This window comes from Scheffersomyces spartinae (assembly GCF_019049425.1).
Source record: "Scheffersomyces spartinae strain ARV_011 chromosome Unknown scaffold_2, whole genome shotgun sequence".
In the NCBI taxonomy this organism is placed as follows: Eukaryota; Fungi; Ascomycota; class Pichiomycetes; order Serinales; family Debaryomycetaceae; genus Lizanozyma; species Lizanozyma spartinae.
The window spans coordinates 335,604-353,375 of NW_025065049.1; the positions used below are offsets into that span (position 1 = coordinate 335,604).

Consider the following 17,772-nt stretch of genomic DNA (forward strand, 5'->3'; position numbering starts at 1 on the left):
TAATATTTATACTCTATCAATGTTTTTTATATTTGGCCAAAATCCCTGCTGTTAAACTATGAAGCTGTTGTATTTGCTTTGGAACCGTAGGCTTAATGAACCCCACATTCTTATCATGATCGGGCTTGGGACTTGAGACAGGTGTACTTTCCAATTCTATTCCATAGCCTATTCCTTTCAATATAGAAGTATTGGATATCCCCAGAGCATTGATCATAGATGTACTTGTATTGTAGCGACTATTGAGTAGATTCATAAATGTAGACGTGGAGTTATTATTGACCGTTCGGTTCATGCTACGATTAAATGAATCATCTCCCGTGTTGGTCCTTGCATATGCTTGTAAATATCCATACTTGCGCCGTAATTTGCCCTGCTTAAGTGCTTGTTCTTCACGTTCCTTGAATCGATCTGTCGTGGTGGGTTGTGAATTGGATAATGGTGCTGGGATGGTAGTGGTTGACTCAGAGTCAGCCTCTTTAATATGCTTAATCTTTTGTCGTTTCTTAATACCTCTAGGGGTTAATTCTCCTCTGAATTTTGACCCAAGAATCGAAAACGCTTCACATAATTCAGCATTAACATTACCATTTGGTTTGGTCATATCACAAAAAACAATTTCTTTAATAATATCACCACCTGAATAATCATTAAGCTTCAATATCTCTCGTGCCTCGTCACTGCTCAAGTTTTCATTCGAATTGTTCCAATACAATATAACAATTTGAACTTTGTAGTATCCAAATTGGGTTATCATTTGAATTAATTTAGCCAATACTTTAGTATCATGCTCTAATTTTTTTTTAATGGAAGTTGTCGAATCTTCATTATTACTCACCATTCCACATTCAAATAACATAAATCCAGCATTTATAAAAAAATCGTTCGTTAACTTTTCCTTCCCAGGAAGACTAACAATATTAATCTCCAATTTACCGTCCGATAAACAATTCTCATAAATATTCTTTTGTAAATTTGGCTTTAACAGTAACTTGTTCTTAAGCCATTTGGAATACGGTGTAGACCAATCTTCAACAACGAGCAAATACTTTAAGCTAATCTCATGCCTTTCTATGCCAAGTTTGACATTATGAGAGCATTCAGCAAGAAACATTCCAAGGTCCAAGGGGTCCCACAGATCTCGAACAGCCTTCTTCCGAGAACTTAAGTCATAAGTTGACACTACCCGTTGTCGTTTGCGATTATGAGTAGATGTAGAATAAGAAGCAATTGAACTCAATGATGAATTTGCAGAAGAATCTGAAAATGGTCGGGTTGGTTTTGTAAGCCTTCCTCTAAATGACACTGAAGATAATTCATCAAGCTTCTTTCTTTGATATAATTGTTTAGTCCGTGCTTTTTGCCCAACAACAATTATCTTCCTAATTGCCCTCTTTCTTACATGGGCGCTGTAGTGATAGTCAGCTAAAGAATTGAGCAATTGTTCGTACGTGAACTCTGAAACGAATGCACTAAGCAATTCCTTACTTAAGGTTTGGATAATCAAGTCTCGTTCACATTTGTTGTTGTCATAAGCAATTATTTTTGGAATTAATTCTGAGAGCAGCTTCGTTACAATATCCTCAATAAGATCATTCAAAAAAGCTAGAGTGGCCTCTTTGAAACGAAGGTTGTCAACTAATTTGTGGTTTTGCTTAGAATCTTTTACAGAATTTGCAAAAGACAACGGTATGGCTTTAACCTTCATGCTAACCTGGGGGTTCAATTCCAATTTATTTGAGGTAGTTGGAATCAGAAGCTTGCTGATCGAAGGTTCGCTTCTACCAGAAGAAGAAATCAGTTGAGTGAAGGTAGGAAGACTTATTCTCTCACTATCTGAGGATGATTTCAATGTCCCAGACTCTGGTTTATGAAAGGTTGGAACGGTACTTTCTTTGACGGATACTCCTCTGGCAATATTATCAGGTAAATTTGTAAGTGGTTTCTGTGAAGGCACACCAAACAGAAACTTATTATTGGCTAAACTATTGGATCCCAAAGTTGAACTATTATCTGAGACAATACGGTTGTTTCCAGCAAAAGTAGACGATATTGAAGTTGTCTGTGATGTTGGTACATTATTGTTCTTGAAAAACAGAGCACTAGGGGCTGTATTGAAGCCACCAGAATTTGATCCAAAACCTCCAGCAGGTTGAACAGATTCTAACGTGTTTAAAGAAGGAATAGGTGTCGCCGACGACTTTATTGCCAGCTTGATTTCGGTACGTAATATTGGCCGTTCCTGTGGCTGTTTCAAACCTAAATCGACATTCAGATAACCACTATTAATAAAGAAAGACATTGGGCGACCGGATATTTTGGAATCTAACTGAGGAGAATAAGGCTGGGCCATTCGAGCCTTTTCACTCAATGAATTCAACTTATATTTGCTTTGGAGCTTTTCTTTATTGAATAAATCAACTTCTTGAACTCCATTGTCAAAACCAACATCAATATCATAATATGTTACAAATTTAATCAAGTTTTCAATTGTATCAAACCCCAAAAGATCCTTTAATTGATGAGCAGGATACTTCTTACTCTTACTATGATAACTTCTGGACATAGATTTCAAGGCATAAAAACGAATTTCATTGAAATGGGTTTCCATTAAACATGCCATAAGGAGGGGAGTTTTTTCACTGTAGATCACATTAAAAAAATCATAAAATAAGTTGCTTGCTCCCGGTGCATTAATGTGGCCCCGTTCCACTATATTATTTTGGGAAGTAATGCTTCTAAAGTATAATGCTAATTGAACGTTCGAATCTAACATTATATCTTCAGGTAAGCTTAGAATTTCACGTTCTATCTCCGGATCTCTTAAATGACTGAGTAAATAATAGGCTCTAAATTCAGCTTCATTAGGTGCCTTCCCACCATGGTTGCGAATATCATCATAAATTTCAATTAATGTCTGAAGGGCCTTATTGAACTGCTCCAACTCTTGTTGTTGAGAATATTCCACATCACTTCCAGCCATGATGTGAAGAGATAATAAATGAATTCGAACTATTCGTTCATTACAATCAATTGCTTCCGGACCATAGAAATTCTGATATGTGAAATCTTGTCGTATGGATCTTGTCCTATCCCAAAGAAACGAATGGCCATCAGGCAATTGATTTACCACATTATCCACCAAATAATCTAGAGTGTCCTTTAATATATGAGGAGGTCTTACATCTGAAGGTAATGGTGGTGGCTGGCCCGCAGCTGGTCTTGAAAATGCTTTAACAGCTCTTGATCTATCAATTCGATTTGTTTGGGGGTTCTTTTCAAAATTCTTAACGTTGTTCTCTAAAGCTCTTCTAACACGCTCAAACGTAGGACACATGTCCAAACATGAACCTTGAAATGCAATAGCGTCATTCAAATCTTTTGCTGTGTGCTCAGCATCTACTAAACCCAATTCCTCCATTTTGGTTCTTTCCACCTCTCTCATCTTTTGAAATAATTCGTAAATGCCTTGAAAATCATTACCAGAGTTTGAAGCTTCTATTTGAAGCATTTTCGCTTGGTTTGCCTTATCCCATTCATTCATGTGGAAAATTGGAGTCACAAGTAATCGAGGATGGGGTAAAAGATACGCAGGGATCGGTCTTCTTGGTGATTGTCGTTGCTTACTGACAAACCCAAGCAGCTCAGGATGATCAAATACTGGTCCAGTTAAGTTTATTTCGTCTATTGTGTACGACTGCAATTGCTGAGCATGTTGGGGTGGTATCACGACCTTTTCTTTATCTTCGTATTCACTCTGCTCAATTCCAACAGAATTAACGCATTCTTTATGGGGGTCATTTGTGGCATTCCTTTTGGAATTGGATGATCTCGGTGGTCTAGTTTTAGGATATCGTTTAGTTCCAGATCCTTTGTTGCCTGATAGGTTATGCTGCTGCTGTTGATTTGAAGATGTGTTATTCAGGCGCTTATTATTGAAATTAGTAGTTCCATTAGTAATATTGATATTCTGACGAGGGCGATTGATATTTGTAGATTGGTTGGAAGTAGTAATGTTATTAGGCTGTTGTTGGTTCTTCCTTCGGAAACTCCGTCGATTGTCTGTAAACCCCTGGCGCTTATGATTCTCTGTGGTCGCCGTCCCTAGATTGAAGGACATCTTGACCAGAACAAGTCTAGATGCTTGTCCAGATACGAGAGAGGGAGGAGGTTGAACTGTTAGTACGATTATTGGGTGATGGGTGATCTACAGTTGACAATTTTGCAAAGATTGCGACATTTATATTAAGACACAATAAAATGTCGTACCTACATCTACCAACCATCTACTGCATCCCTACAACATCGATTCATTTACCCTGGTAATGTGATGAAATAGATAACATAACCTTTCTGTAGATCTTCACTTAACATGGAGAATGGAATCAGATACACCGACATCTTTTGATTCTTAAGTTCTTGTAAGAATATCTCGAGAATTGACTCATCTCTCAATTGCATGCCAACCACAAGAACCGTATGGTTGGGGTCCATTAATTGCTTAGCAGCAGTAATGAAATATGGAATAAGATACTCGTTATATATTGTATCCACAGCAAATATAAAATCTGGAGGCAGAAAGCCAACTTCACCGGGATACAATGATTTCAATTGGTCAAGTCCCTTTTGAGGGTACTCCCAATCGTATTCAATGAAGTCTATGTTAGAAAACCTGTTAGTACTTTCATCCACGTTTGATACGGGATCCTGTTGACGAGAAGTAATAGAAACCGTGGATCTTTTTGATCCAGGGTTTTGTTTTCCTTTTCGAAAGCCCTTAGCAGAATTAGCTGATTCTTGATCAAGAGTTGAACTAGTGTATTTTGTAGATTGAACGTTACAAATGAAATTGGATTTCAATAGCTTCAACAAGTGCTTCTGATCTGTAGCAACATATCTCAAACATCTAGGTCCTAAAGCTGCAGCCAAAATTCCTGCTATACCAGATCCAAGCTCATAAACTATAGCATCACTCTTATGAGAGAATATACCATACAAGGGACACTCTGTAGTTGTCAATATCCAATCTAATAAGCATTGAGATGTCTTCCAAACCACGAACCCAGTAGTACTTCCCTTAGCAGCTAACTCAGACAATGATTGCTTAATGTTGAAGCTGATTTCGGCTTTTCTCAAGGTTATCTCTATACTATCCGATTGTCTATCTATATAACCCAATCGAAGATGTTCTGGCGGTGCTCTTTCAGTATAAAGATCAAAGACATGCTCATATATAAGGTCTTCTTCTATTGGCTCCAAGGAATTGAGATTGATAGGGGCCACCATAAGGACAGAGAAGAAGAGAAGATGGGAAGAGGTTCTTGCATGCGCACTTGATATGGATGCCGGGTTAACATGAAGGATTAGATTAGAGCTACTACTACGTTTATAGATAATTCTTACAGAATATTACGTTCAAATTTGCTATTTGCTATTTGCTCTGTCTATGACAGTTGAAATTTAGTAATTTACAGTGGATCTAGATCATGTTCTTAGACTTCAAGATTTCGGCAATCAAGATACCAGACCCAGCAGCCCCAATAATAGTGTTGTGAGACAACACTACCATTTTAAAGTCCAAAACTGGATCAGCCCTTATTCTCCCCACAGAGACACCATAACCACGGTCTCTATTTCTGTCTAATCTTGGTTGTGGTCTATCTTGGGCCTCTAAAACATGAATGGCTTGCTTTGGAGCAGAGTGACAGCCTAACTTAGAAGCATCACAAACATAATCTCTCAAGACTTGCTTTACTTCTTCAACTGAAGGAGCAGGTCTCTTGGCAAATCTGAATGAAATACATTCGGTGTGACCATCAGATACAGCAACTCTATTACATTGTGCAGAGACTTTGAGTTCATCATCAGTTAAAGGTTTAAATTCAGTACCTTCAGCATTAACACCACCCAAAATCTTTTTGGTTTCCCATTCCATCTTATCTTCTTCACCGCCAATGTAAGGAACAATGTTATCCAAAACATCGATTCCGGAAACACCAGGAGAAAACCCAGCTCCAGAGATAGCTTGTAAAGTAGTAGTGGTTAAGGCATCCAAAGGACCAAAGGAATCGACTAATGGCTTTAAGGGAGCAACAAGTCCTGCAGTAGAACAGTTGGAAATGCAAATAATAAAACCAGGTTTCTTTTCTCCAGCAGCCTTAGCAATTTCAATCTTCTTCTCAATAACCAGTAAATGTTCAGGGTTGACTATAGGAACAACCAAAGGAACATCGACTTCTCTTCTATAGTTTTTGGCATTAGACACAACAGCTAAACCAGCTTCAACAAATGCCTTTTCAATTGATCCAGCGTAGTCGGCATCTAAACCCGAGAAAACAATGTCACAATCAGCAAAGTTTTCAGCAGTACATTCGGAAACAATAATATCTTCGGCAATTTCTGGTAACAATTCGGTTTGTTTCCAGGTAACAGCATCGATATATTTCTTCCCTGCTGATCTAGATGAAGCACCTAAAGCAGCAATTTCAAAGTCAGGATGGTTGGCCAACAAGAGAATGAACCTTTGACCCACAGAGCCAGTGGCTCCCAAAACACCTGCCTTCTTGACACTCATTACGTTTGTTTAATGGATAGTAAGTTAGTGAAGAAAAAAGAGAAGGAAGAAGAGAAGGAAGAAGGTGAACCTTTCTTCATAAACCATATGATTACAATTGAAAATTTATTTCCATGTAAGTTGAGTGACTCAACTCCAAAATGACACAAAACTGAAACCGGACCTGATACCGGCTGATTCTGACCGGAAATCAGAAATTATTATCGAAATGTGATGTGCTCTACCACATTTAAAATGGAATTTGAACTTGGCTGATCTGAAATAAAAATTGATTACTCTGACATCAGATCAACTTGTAGCTGCATAATGTTTGTATAATAAATTAATGCTACTGTCGATTACATATGTTGTATGACAAAGTTGACTCTAGATATGTCGCACTGTTTCCACAACCTTTCAACTAATGGTAGCGCGACGTTCTCTGTAGACGTGTTGGTGTTCTGTACGAGAAAAAAGTTTTGGTTACCAAATCACGTACCCTTCGAAGGTTATCAACCGATTATATTAAGAGCTTTCTAGCTGTAATTGTGTTGATTAAAAAAAGCTCAAGATAATGGAGAGAACAGCCGTTGATTTTGATAAAATCTATCTTAATCTGTCCAAGCTCAGTGGTAAGATGCGTATTGCTGACATTGGGCTTGGATGGAAAGCATCTACTGGTGGGAATGTTGGCAACAACGGTAAAAATACAGGTAAAGAGCTTTTTCTTTTACCGAAAGAAGATTTACTTGCTACCCTGTGGTCTCGTGGGTCCAGGGGCTATGAATTGAGGGTACAAACCCGTACAAGAGGTGTTATCATGATGGATGGGTTTGAAGTTGAAGATTTCAATAGATTGAAACAAGAGATGCAAAGATTTTTCGATTTGACTTTAGATCATAAGGAACATTCATTGAGAGGCTGGAATTGGGGGAAGCCTGATTGGGCTAGAAATGAGTTACTTTTCCAAGTAGGTAATAAACCCCTGTTTGAGATTCCTTATAAAGAGATTGGAAATACCAATTTAACCGGGAAAAATGAAGTTGCCATTGAATTCAACTTAGATAGCGGTAAAGCTGGTGATGAATTGATTGAAATGAGATTTTATGTTCCTGGAACCATCGAAAATGAAACCAAGAAAAAAGAGGAGGAAGATGGTGAGACTGTAAAGAAAGAAGGCGGTGAAGGAGAAGAAGGGGAAGAAAATGAAGAGTCCAAGAGTACCATCACCACTGAAGAAGTTGGTGCAGCCACTGTGTTTTATGAAAATTTGAGAGATAAGGCAGAAATCGGGCAAGTTAGTGGTGAAGCAATTGTATCTTTCAGTGACGTTTTATTCTTAACCCCAAGAGGTCGTTATGATATCGACATGTATCCAAGCTCTTTAAGATTAAGAGGGAAAACTTATGATTACAAAATTCAATATAAACAAATTGAAAGAATATTTTCTATCCCTAAACCAGATGAAGCACACCATTTGATTGTGTTACAGATTGATCCTCCATTAAGACAAGGTCAAACAAAATACCCATTCCTTGTTCTTCAATTTGTTTCCGAGGAAGAAACAGAAGTGGAATTAAATGTATCTGATGAAGTATACGAGAGTAAATACAAAGAAAAATTGAAGAAGAAATATGATAGTCAAACTCATTTGGTTATGTCTCATTGTTTCAAAGGTTTGACCGATAGAAGGTTAATTGTTCCTGGATCATTCCAATCAAGATTCTTACAACCTGGTATTTCTTGCTCATTGAAAGCCAGTGAAGGTTACCTATATCCTCTTGATAGATGTTTCCTTTTTGTTACCAAACCTACAATTTATATTCCATTCAGCGAGATCAGTACTGTTACCATGTCAAGAACTGGAGGAGGAGTTGGAGCTTCAAGGACATTCGATCTTGAAATTAGTCTTCGTGGAAGTAATCAAGGCCATGTTTTTGGAAGTATTGATCGTGAAGAACAAGAAACAATTGAAGCTTATTGTGAATCGAAAGGATTAAGAGTCAGAAATGAAGAAAAAATAGCTGCTGCCATGATGAAGAAGGCTCTAGCAGCAGAAGCCGATGATGATGAAGATGTTGATATGGGCTCTGCAGGAGAAGATGAGGCTGAAGACCTGGACTTCCAAGAAGGTTCTGACCTGGATGTCGCAGAAGAATTTGATTCTAATGTATCAGACACTGGTTCATCAGATGATGACATGAGCGGTGATGAAAAAGATGAAGAGAGGCCTCCAAAGAAAAAGGCTAAGAAGGACTAAATGCAATACTATACATCTTAATAAAATTCCATTGATGATGATGAAATTTACTATGGAAACATGTACAAGACATAGTACGTCGAATAGTAGGACATGTGGAACCATACATGCGGTGTTTCATTTCAAAGGTAAGATTGTTTTTTGTGTCTTCCTTCATTATGTACAGTGTTTGCGATAAAGATCATAAGGTGTAGAACACCTTGGGGGTGCCGGGTCCTTTTGAGGTCCAGTTCAAACTTGGCATATCTCGTCATATGCGATTGTTAAGCCTTGTAGCTGAGAAATTGAAAGTTTAACCGTTAGTAGTCCGTCGCCAAGGCAGACCCCATGTGATGTATTTTTAGCCTAACACATGTATATTTAGTATATTCAATTACTTTCACTATAATAGGTACGTTGGCACGGGCTGTATACGGTTGTTCCTTAGCTGTAAGGCTGAAGATAAAGAGCAATGGTTGAAGATTCATAATGGAGGCGAATCAATCTTATCTATTTTCTGCCTGTCGACTGCAGGGAAGTATTTTCTTCGTGTATGTATATGCAAGTTTTTTCTAGTACCCTTCTTTAGCATACATACGAGAAAAGATTGGAAGTTATACATTATAATGCAGAATGTATATATAAAACTTAATTGGGGGTGGAGATAATAGAGTTGAATATTAGAGATTTGGTATGGGTAGATGTTGGATTCAAGTGGCGTAGTGAACTTGGACTTATGCTAAGCTAACTGCAAGGCTATCTTTTTTGATGGTTTATTGTAAAGCCAAACTAAAACTTGCAAAGCTTTTAAACCATTAATCTGAAATGTAGAATAGAAGCCAATAGCCTCTTGGGTTTAATCCTTATGCCCGTTGTGCAAGGTTATTCGTATGTAGAATCGATTTCTTACTGAGATCAAGAAGGTCGTGGAAGGAGATATTTCTCCAAATACACAAACCCTACCCTATTCAGTAAAAACGAACTGTTGCAAAGTTGGGGAGAAGGTAACCATACTACAATTGGAAGAGGAGTTATCAGTATAAAGGCATGATGTCAAGACCTATAATATAAAGAATTTGGTTATGCGTTAATCAGGAGTTGGGTTGAGGGCGTTGACGATGAGAACGAATGTTCATATTTCACTTGCTAGCCAATAAGCCAATAAATCAGTACAGTAATACTTTTAGGCAAGTAGACTATAAGTTCGGTCGTAAGAGAGTGAAAAAGAAAAGCAGAAATAATTTTAGTATAGTAGTTAGATTTCAGGTATTATTAAAAACTTTGAAACAATAAACTATCGTTCTCATTCGCATTGGGCAGCTAACAATTTGAAGCACCAATCTTTCAAAATTTTATTGTTTAAAAAACTCATTATCTACTCAACATTCTTCTTCAAAGATATCGGCCAGCCTTCCAACAATTTTTAGTTTGAATAAAGTCAGCTTAAACATACCCTTATCCTAAGAGTATACTCGTTTGGAGTGAAAATTTGTTACAAAATTCACCTCCCTAAATCCTTATATTAAACCTTCCGTTCCCTGAAAAGCACCAAAAAGATTTCCAATAAGTTACGAAGCAGTGTGTTGAAGCACACCATCTTATTACAATTTTTTCAATATACTGGACTATCCTTCTCAATTGGTCTATCAAAGCCAGCCATCGAAGGCGGTTAAATAATTATCCGCATAGGTCAAACAAATTTCTTACACAACACGATAATCACAATAGATAAATAATTTTGTTATTGTTGAATTGGATTGGTAATTGAATACCTTTGCACTTCATACAACGAAGTTGAAGTATAATCTTCACAAAGTTTCTATTTTCAATACATAGTGGTTCTCCGCACTCCAGCGTTCTTGCAAAGGGTAGGATATCAAACCCCTATAACTAAGCTGATTTTGTGGCATTTTGTGGTATTTTTTGATTAGTTGCAAGAAGCAACCAGTCCGTTTGTGTAAGTTTGGTTAGTCAGGGGTGATAGCCATTTTCCATCACAGTAGTCTGTGCAGTCAATTGTTCTATCCTTTCTGCAGAAGCTTTCAGGCATACTAAGCCACTGGTGTATTATTAGAAATATTATAACGCCATTTAATTGTTTAAACAATCTTGTTGAAAAGAAGATACAACTCCTAAACAAGGGTATACCAATATTTTTGTCAATTATTGAGAAACTGTTGTATTAGTGTTCTACGAGCAGTCTTGCATTTGTCTTGAAAACCAAACTGGCACTTTTACAAATCGTACCAAGTTTTCCAACTCGCTTGGTGATACGGAGATCGAACGTCTTTTACCTTGATGTGCAGAAAGTCTCAAACGCACGTCTGCTTACACCACAGAAGATAATAATAGCTCTTGTATTCTTCAAACAATGCACCTGCAAACTATTTCATCCTGGATATATCGACAGTTCTGTCTCCACCGATATATATATAAACCAAAGAAGTTATCCTATATTTCTTGCAAGGCTGTTGCTTCCAGTGTTTAGCATTCTATACTAGCTTCCTTATTTCAACAAAGATGTCGTACCAATTGGATACGACCGTCGTGGACGCTGTTGCAGTACCTGCAAGATCACCTTTAAGGAAGTCACCCGTGATTAAGTCTATGGCTCAGTTTGGAAATTCTCCAACTCCACTACTGACCCCTAAAGTAAAAAAGAATGCTTCGTTATCACCGATACTGATTCCACAACTGGACTATGCATATCATTCATTTTCAGATGATGATGATGCGTCTTGTTCAGAAGAATCAATATTTTCAGCAGACCCACAATCACCCACCCGCCCCCATACTAAAAATTGCTCTGTAAAGATACCACTGTCTCTGGCAGGGCTAGGCCAATTTACATTGATGGAGATTTTAAACGAAGAAGTTGATGCTCGGTCATATTATGATTCTGAAGAGGATCTTGACGCAGATGAGCTTGATTTACTCGATGTAATGTCTACTTGTGTTATTACCGATGTTACCGAGAGGGTATCGTTTTCAATGGGCGCAGTGATGGCAGAAGTAAATACAACTCATTGAGTTGATTATGTTCACTTTCCATCAAAATTTTCTAATGTTATCTTCATTTCTGTTCTATTATGCTGTAAAGTTGGGTTGTGTGTATCCCATGATACAGCTTGAAATAGTGCGTATTCTTTTATGATTCTTGTTTTTCACGTTTATTAATTTTTTTATTATTCGGACTTCCTTCTTCAATTATTTCGTCTTCCTATTTAAAATGTTAGGGTTGTGGCTTGGATTTGACTATTTGACTATAATCCTGAACTTCTGTTTTTCCGTTAAGTTCTAACTATTAGTTCTTATTGTTCCTGGTTGCGTTGTGGACTTGGTTTCCGCAGTAATGTCCCCTGGCATCTTCAGTATACCTTACTCGGCTGGTGAGTATTGGTGCTCTCTACTATGGATTGCCGTTGTATTCATCCAAGTGCACAGCTGGTGTGCATTTGAGTCACGTTGCTGTTAATTCATCGAAAGCTTTCTGGTTTGGTTTTCGATGGCTATTGTCCTTTTTTTGGTTTGGCACTGTGCTTAAACAATTTGAGTTCCATGGGTAGTGAACTTTGCGTAAAGCATTCAGAACTTGAATGAATTGATGACTCTTTTTGTCTCAAAGGTTTGGTACCCTTTGTGACTGCTATAAATGAGCCGATTCACTCAAGTTCGGTATTTGGTTGGCCGACATAGAGTTTTGTTCTTTAGAGGCAAAGACTGAAACGTTTCTGACCTTTTTCGTACAATCCCGTACGGTGGTGCTATCAGAGAAATATATTTATTTTTTAATACTTTTTCTATTATGATTCTGTTTATATTTATGGGCCTGTTATATTGCTTTTCCAATATACATATAATAATTCTGATTAACCTCTAAATGATGTTGATCCTTATTCTCACATTGAAGGGTCAATATTATGCTCTTTACTCTGCTCTATGGTACCTCCTTTTTACCCTATGTCTGAAAGTGATGCAGCAAGATACATACTACACCAATTAAAAGTTGGAAAATGTACTATTGTTTCAATCTCCTTGAATGATCATTAAGCCTTCTTTGTTGTTAAACAATATGATGTGATTTAATTAGTGGCCAACGTCAAGTCGGAATAGGATATCTAATTGATAGAGTGCATACAGTTTTCTGGTTTTATACACATACCATCTGATTAAGTCTGCTGGTTGATAACTACAAAAGAAGGATTAATATCCTGCAGTAGAAAGAATAGGAAGAATGCATGTATGCTACGGAATGTAATGAGGAGAAGATGAAGGGGAGGCTCCTATTATTTCAAATATGGAAGTGCTGTACGACGTTAATAAAAATGGCACAAGTTCTTTGAGTGTGAAGTAGTGTAACACCAATACAAATGCATACCGTGCTATATAACATATACAAGTCTTGTCTCGAATTGAATTCACTTCTGAATGTTATTCAGCGCAATATTCGTGATTATTTTCACCATGTGGTGCTATTAGTATACTTAAGTTATGTCAACTCTAGTATTAAACTGTATAAGGTGACTACGTCGTAAACAAGTAGTGAGAAATAAGTATCAACAGAATTAGATACAATTGTGTACCATTCATATTGAGATCAATATGGTCATAATTATATATCAGTGGCTATATTGTAATATTTCCTAGATTCCAAATATTCATGATCTATTGTAGTTTGTTTGAACATACCGAATAGCAATATAAACATGACTTGTAGCGGACTTTTGCACCCAATACTATAATGCTGAAACCACGATAAATTAAAAAGGCTACTAAAATTCTACTACGTAGTTGCGGGGCTACTCAATTATTGCGTATTGCTTACTGATATAGGCACGATAAAAAATTACAAGAAGGAATAGGACCCAAGTACGCATCTCTCTAGCACAATTGAACCTTAATATCTGCTTCCAATAGATGTAGCTCGTACTGGAGCCAAAACAATTAAAAACCACAAAGTGAGTGCTTGTTCTGCTTACTTAGGAAAACAGGGGGTACGGCAACTACTTAAAGAATGGATTATCTAGTGGACTATCAATAAGAGCAGTCTAATGATATGAGGGTTAGTAGCAGAAATTTTTGGCCATTTATGATTCATGAAGTGGATAATACTATAATGTACCATGGAAATTTGTAGTGGTTGCGTCATTGATGAGTTTTATGTTGGATGAGTGATATTGTTTCTGTTTTCAATTAATTCCCATTTAGTCCCTGTTCTATTTTTGTCCACAGTCTTGTCGTTTGATATCTTCAAACTGAATGCAAATCAACTGCAAGTTTTCTGTATATTGTCGGTCGAGCATCTGTTCTGTGTACACTTTTTATTTGATTTTATCTATTTGTTGTCTCTTGATGTGTTCACACATTAAGCTGCGAATTTTTGTTCCGACAGATGATGAAAGCAAACAGCGTTTAATCCGTTGAACAACATGTACATAATTTCTGTAGGGGTATAGTACAAATACTTGAATAAAACTTAATTGTACGTTGATAGTTACTTCATCAGTAGATTGAATTTGCTAACATATAAATGTGTAATAGAGATTCGCAAACTTACAGCTTTTGGACTCATGGGCAGGTCACGGGAATAAAGTCACAGGTTAAATATCACAGGATGCCTTTCACAGGTAATTGCGCAAGGCAACTCCCAGGCTTGTCTACTATCTTAATTTAGAGTAAATAACCATAAAGTGCGGATACCCAATCCCATGGGGAGAATAAGTGTTTTAATGCTCAGATAGTACTAATTCTGCCGTCATTGTTGCAGTGGAGATAAACTCGTGGCAAGATAAAACAGTGATATTTTAACTTCTTTTGGATTTAAATACCTATAGATGTGAATAGGTATAATAATGTCGTAATAGATACAGACTAACATTAGTGATGATAGTCAGCTTTCTAAATAGTTGAGGTACGTTTAGGTGCTTTTTTTTGTTGCAGGACACTTCGTTTAGTGCACCCCCCCCCCCCCCCATTTTGAGTCAACCTCATCAGGTGGGGGATCCATCATGTTATATGCATTATGCGAAGAGTCATGATATGGTATCCAATCTTAATTATCACGGAACTATGGAACAGTCTTCCTTTAAGTTCCAAATCTAAATTACGAGATATTCTCACTGATATTATCAATAGATATTTCCTTAGAATTTCCTTCTTGTCTTAAATGACATCTTAGGAAAGTTGAGTAACTGGCATACACCTAACAGTGAGATTTCATGGATTATAAACCGTTACCATGTCTATTTCTACAGGTTCTGTGATTTATACCTCAGTGAGACCAATCTTCAAGATTTACTTCATTATAACCATAGGTATCTTTCTTGCTAAGAAGAACATTCTTTCAGTGCCAACATGCAGAGACATAAGTGATTTGGTTGTTACTGCATTGATGCCATGTTTAATTTTCAATCAAGTGGTCACCAATTTGAAATCTTCAGATATACAAAATTTAGGAGTGATTTTCTTTCTGGCCACTTTATTGTTTTCCTTTGGATTCCTTTTAGCATTTGTCACTTATTATGTGACAAAATCTCCTAAACGGTGGTTTGGGGGTTTACTTTCTGTGGGGTTGTTTCCGAATATCTCAGATTTACCTATTGCATATTTACAGACACTTTCCAAAGGTACTCTCTTCACTACTCTGGAAGTTAATCGAGGAGTTGCATTTGTGTGTCTTTTCTTAGCAGCCCAAGTTTTGTATCAATTTACCTTTGGATTATATCAACTTGTGGAATGGGATTTCAAAGAGGAGTTGGCTGCTTCAAGAGGTGGTGATGTTGAATCTAAAGAAAATGATGGAACAAGCGCAAGAAAGCAATCTGGGGAATCTCATCTGACGAGTACAGATGTTTCTCAAACCATTTCCTCATCCATAATTGAACAAGACGACGAACAAAATGATGATGGTCGTCTTCGTGATGATGGTAGTCGTCCGCTTGCTGCTGTTGATCGGGAGAAAGCTTCCCGTAGATCAACCTCAAAGCTGAGCTCAACTTCTCGGAAAAGAGAGCAACAACAGCATGAAGACTTCCTTAGAGCTCATGAAGTTCAACGAATAACTTCTAATGCTATTTCTTCCATTAATTCTGACTTTGATGATGAATACAGTCAGCCAAAATCGGTAACTTCAAGTCATGGTAGAGGTTCTTTCAGTTCAAGGAATAGTGTGAATAAAGCTTCATTGAATTCTTCTGTGCCTCAGAACTTATTAAGAGTAGCTTCAAGAGCCACAGATATTAGGAAGATGCCCTCACAAACTGTTGATGATGTCATTAACGAGTACTCTGAGATTGAAGGGTTGAGACAACATACTGTTAGAAGAGTGGCTACAGTAACAACAGAAGTGGCTGCAGCTCCAATTGAACCTAGCACCCTGGGGTCGAATTTACCCGGTCATATTTCACAAGACAATGAAAGCAGTCTTTCAGCAACAACTTCACCTTCAATAGTTCAATCTTTCTCTAAAAAGTTGCGGTCAAAATGGAAAGCCCGTGCATTGGTGATGTTAAAGAACTTTCTCGGACCTAACTCTGTTGCATTGATCATATCAATTGCTGTTGCATTTTCCCCCCCATTGAAGGCACTTTTCGTTCCATCAACTCAAGTTCACATTCATCCAGCTCCTGATAACCAGCCACCGCTTTCATTTATTATGGATGTGGCTTCATATGTTGGAGCAGCAAGTGTTCCAATGGGTTTACTTCTTTTAGGAGCTACAATTTCCAGATTGCAAATTAAGAAAATGCCTTCAGGGTTTTGGAAAACTGCAGTTGTGATAACTTGTTGTCGACTAGTGATCTTACCAATTATTGGAGTAGGTTTAACAACTGGCTTTCAACATGGAGGTTGGTATGGTGATGATCCTATGATTAGATTTGTATCAGTCCTTGAATTTGGACTTCCAAATGCTACAGCATTGGTTTACTTCACAGCATTTTACACCGATCCGAAGTCAGAGGATCATTTACAAATGGATTGTTTGGCCATTTGTCTTTTATGTCAGTATTCAGTATTGTTTATCACTTTACCAATACTTGTTCTGTTTACTATAAAAGTTTCTTTAGGGTTGTGACGATCACATATATAGTATTAATAGAGGACCATAATAATAATGCATAAGATAATACTATTATTGTACACTCTATCAACTATATAGGATAATACAGAAGAATCTCTTTTGTACCTCTGATCGGTATGACCCTCGGAATGCGCAGTGGCGGTCGATCGTCCAAATATAGTATATGAGTGTCTTGTTTCATGTGGAACCCCGAAGCAACTTTAAATGTTACTTCTTGCCCCCCGCGAACTACTTAAGCAGTTAAGTTCCATTTCTTTCTAACAATTAAGCATCTATTAAAATCAATTGGGTATGGCATTGTACTATAACTTAGTGTTTGGCCTTTTGGTCTCAGAAATGGTCTTCTTTGGAATCCTTTCACTCCCTTTCCCCAGAAGAGTCAGAAGACAAGTTTTAAGAACTGTTCTGGCTCCCTTTGAGAATGAAAAGTTCCAAATTGCCTTGAAGTGTGTTTTAGGGTTTGTTTTCGTTCTTTTCGTTGATTCTGTCAATAGAGTATATGCTGTGACAGCTGAATTGAGACTGTCCAAAGAAGGAATTACTGGGACTGTTGCCGGATCCACGGCAGGCATTTTGAATGATAGAAGTGAAGTTCAAGCTAGAAGATTCTACGCTCAGAGAAACATGTACTTATGTGGATTTTCATTATTTTTAACATTAATCTTGATAAGAACATATGGTTTAGTTGCTGAATTACTTGTAACAAAGGACAAGTTGGATAATATGCGTGGTACTGCCAAATTGAATGATTCCACTGAATTGAAAGAGTTGAAGAAGATGTTGGCCGATCAAGACAAGGAGTTGGAATTATTGAGAGAGAAGGCTTCTTATTTGCTGTCTGATTATGATTCAGAATTAAAGAATAGAAAGTGATAATGAAGTAAATAGCTGTTAGGTTAT

The 17,772-nt window shown here is 37.3% G+C and overlaps 6 protein-coding genes across 6 annotated transcripts; 3 read left to right on the forward strand and 3 right to left on the reverse strand.

Annotated features, from left to right (window-relative positions):
• Positions 1 to 16: 16 nt before the first annotated feature.
• Positions 17 to 4,120, reverse strand: SAC3 (Sac3p; the record flags this gene model as incomplete). The annotated part of the gene is made up of 1 exon (XM_043192978.1): positions 17 to 4,120. One exon carries the CDS (start codon positions 4,118 to 4,120, stop codon positions 17 to 19), a length of 4,104 nt encoding a protein of 1,367 aa, XP_043051366.1.
• Positions 4,121 to 4,314: 194 nt separating this feature from the next.
• KQ657_002207 (S-adenosylmethionine-dependent methyltransferase) lies at positions 4,315 to 5,286 on the reverse strand (the record flags this gene model as incomplete). The annotated part of the gene is made up of 1 exon (XM_043192979.1): positions 4,315 to 5,286. One exon carries the CDS (start codon positions 5,284 to 5,286, stop codon positions 4,315 to 4,317), a length of 972 nt encoding a protein of 323 aa, XP_043051367.1.
• Positions 5,287 to 5,479: 193 nt separating this feature from the next.
• On the reverse strand, positions 5,480 to 6,574 carry HOM2 (aspartate-semialdehyde dehydrogenase; the record flags this gene model as incomplete). Its single annotated transcript, XM_043192980.1, has 1 exon — positions 5,480 to 6,574. One exon carries the CDS (start codon positions 6,572 to 6,574, stop codon positions 5,480 to 5,482), a length of 1,095 nt encoding a protein of 364 aa, XP_043051368.1.
• A 553-nt stretch (positions 6,575 to 7,127) lies between these two features.
• POB3 (FACT complex subunit) lies at positions 7,128 to 8,813 on the forward strand (the record flags this gene model as incomplete). Its single annotated transcript, XM_043192981.1, has 1 exon — positions 7,128 to 8,813. One exon carries the CDS (start codon positions 7,128 to 7,130, stop codon positions 8,811 to 8,813), a length of 1,686 nt encoding a protein of 561 aa, XP_043051369.1.
• A 6,217-nt stretch (positions 8,814 to 15,030) lies between these two features.
• Positions 15,031 to 16,866, forward strand: ECM3 (putative ATPase; the record flags this gene model as incomplete). Its single annotated transcript, XM_043192982.1, has 1 exon — positions 15,031 to 16,866. One exon carries the CDS (start codon positions 15,031 to 15,033, stop codon positions 16,864 to 16,866), a length of 1,836 nt encoding a protein of 611 aa, XP_043051370.1.
• A 297-nt stretch (positions 16,867 to 17,163) lies between these two features.
• On the forward strand, positions 17,164 to 17,745 carry KQ657_002211 (uncharacterized protein; the record flags this gene model as incomplete). Its single annotated transcript, XM_043192983.1, has 1 exon — positions 17,164 to 17,745. The coding sequence occupies one exon, from the start codon at positions 17,164 to 17,166 to the stop codon at positions 17,743 to 17,745; it is 582 nt and encodes a 193-aa protein (XP_043051371.1).
• Positions 17,746 to 17,772: the final 27 nt, after the last annotated feature.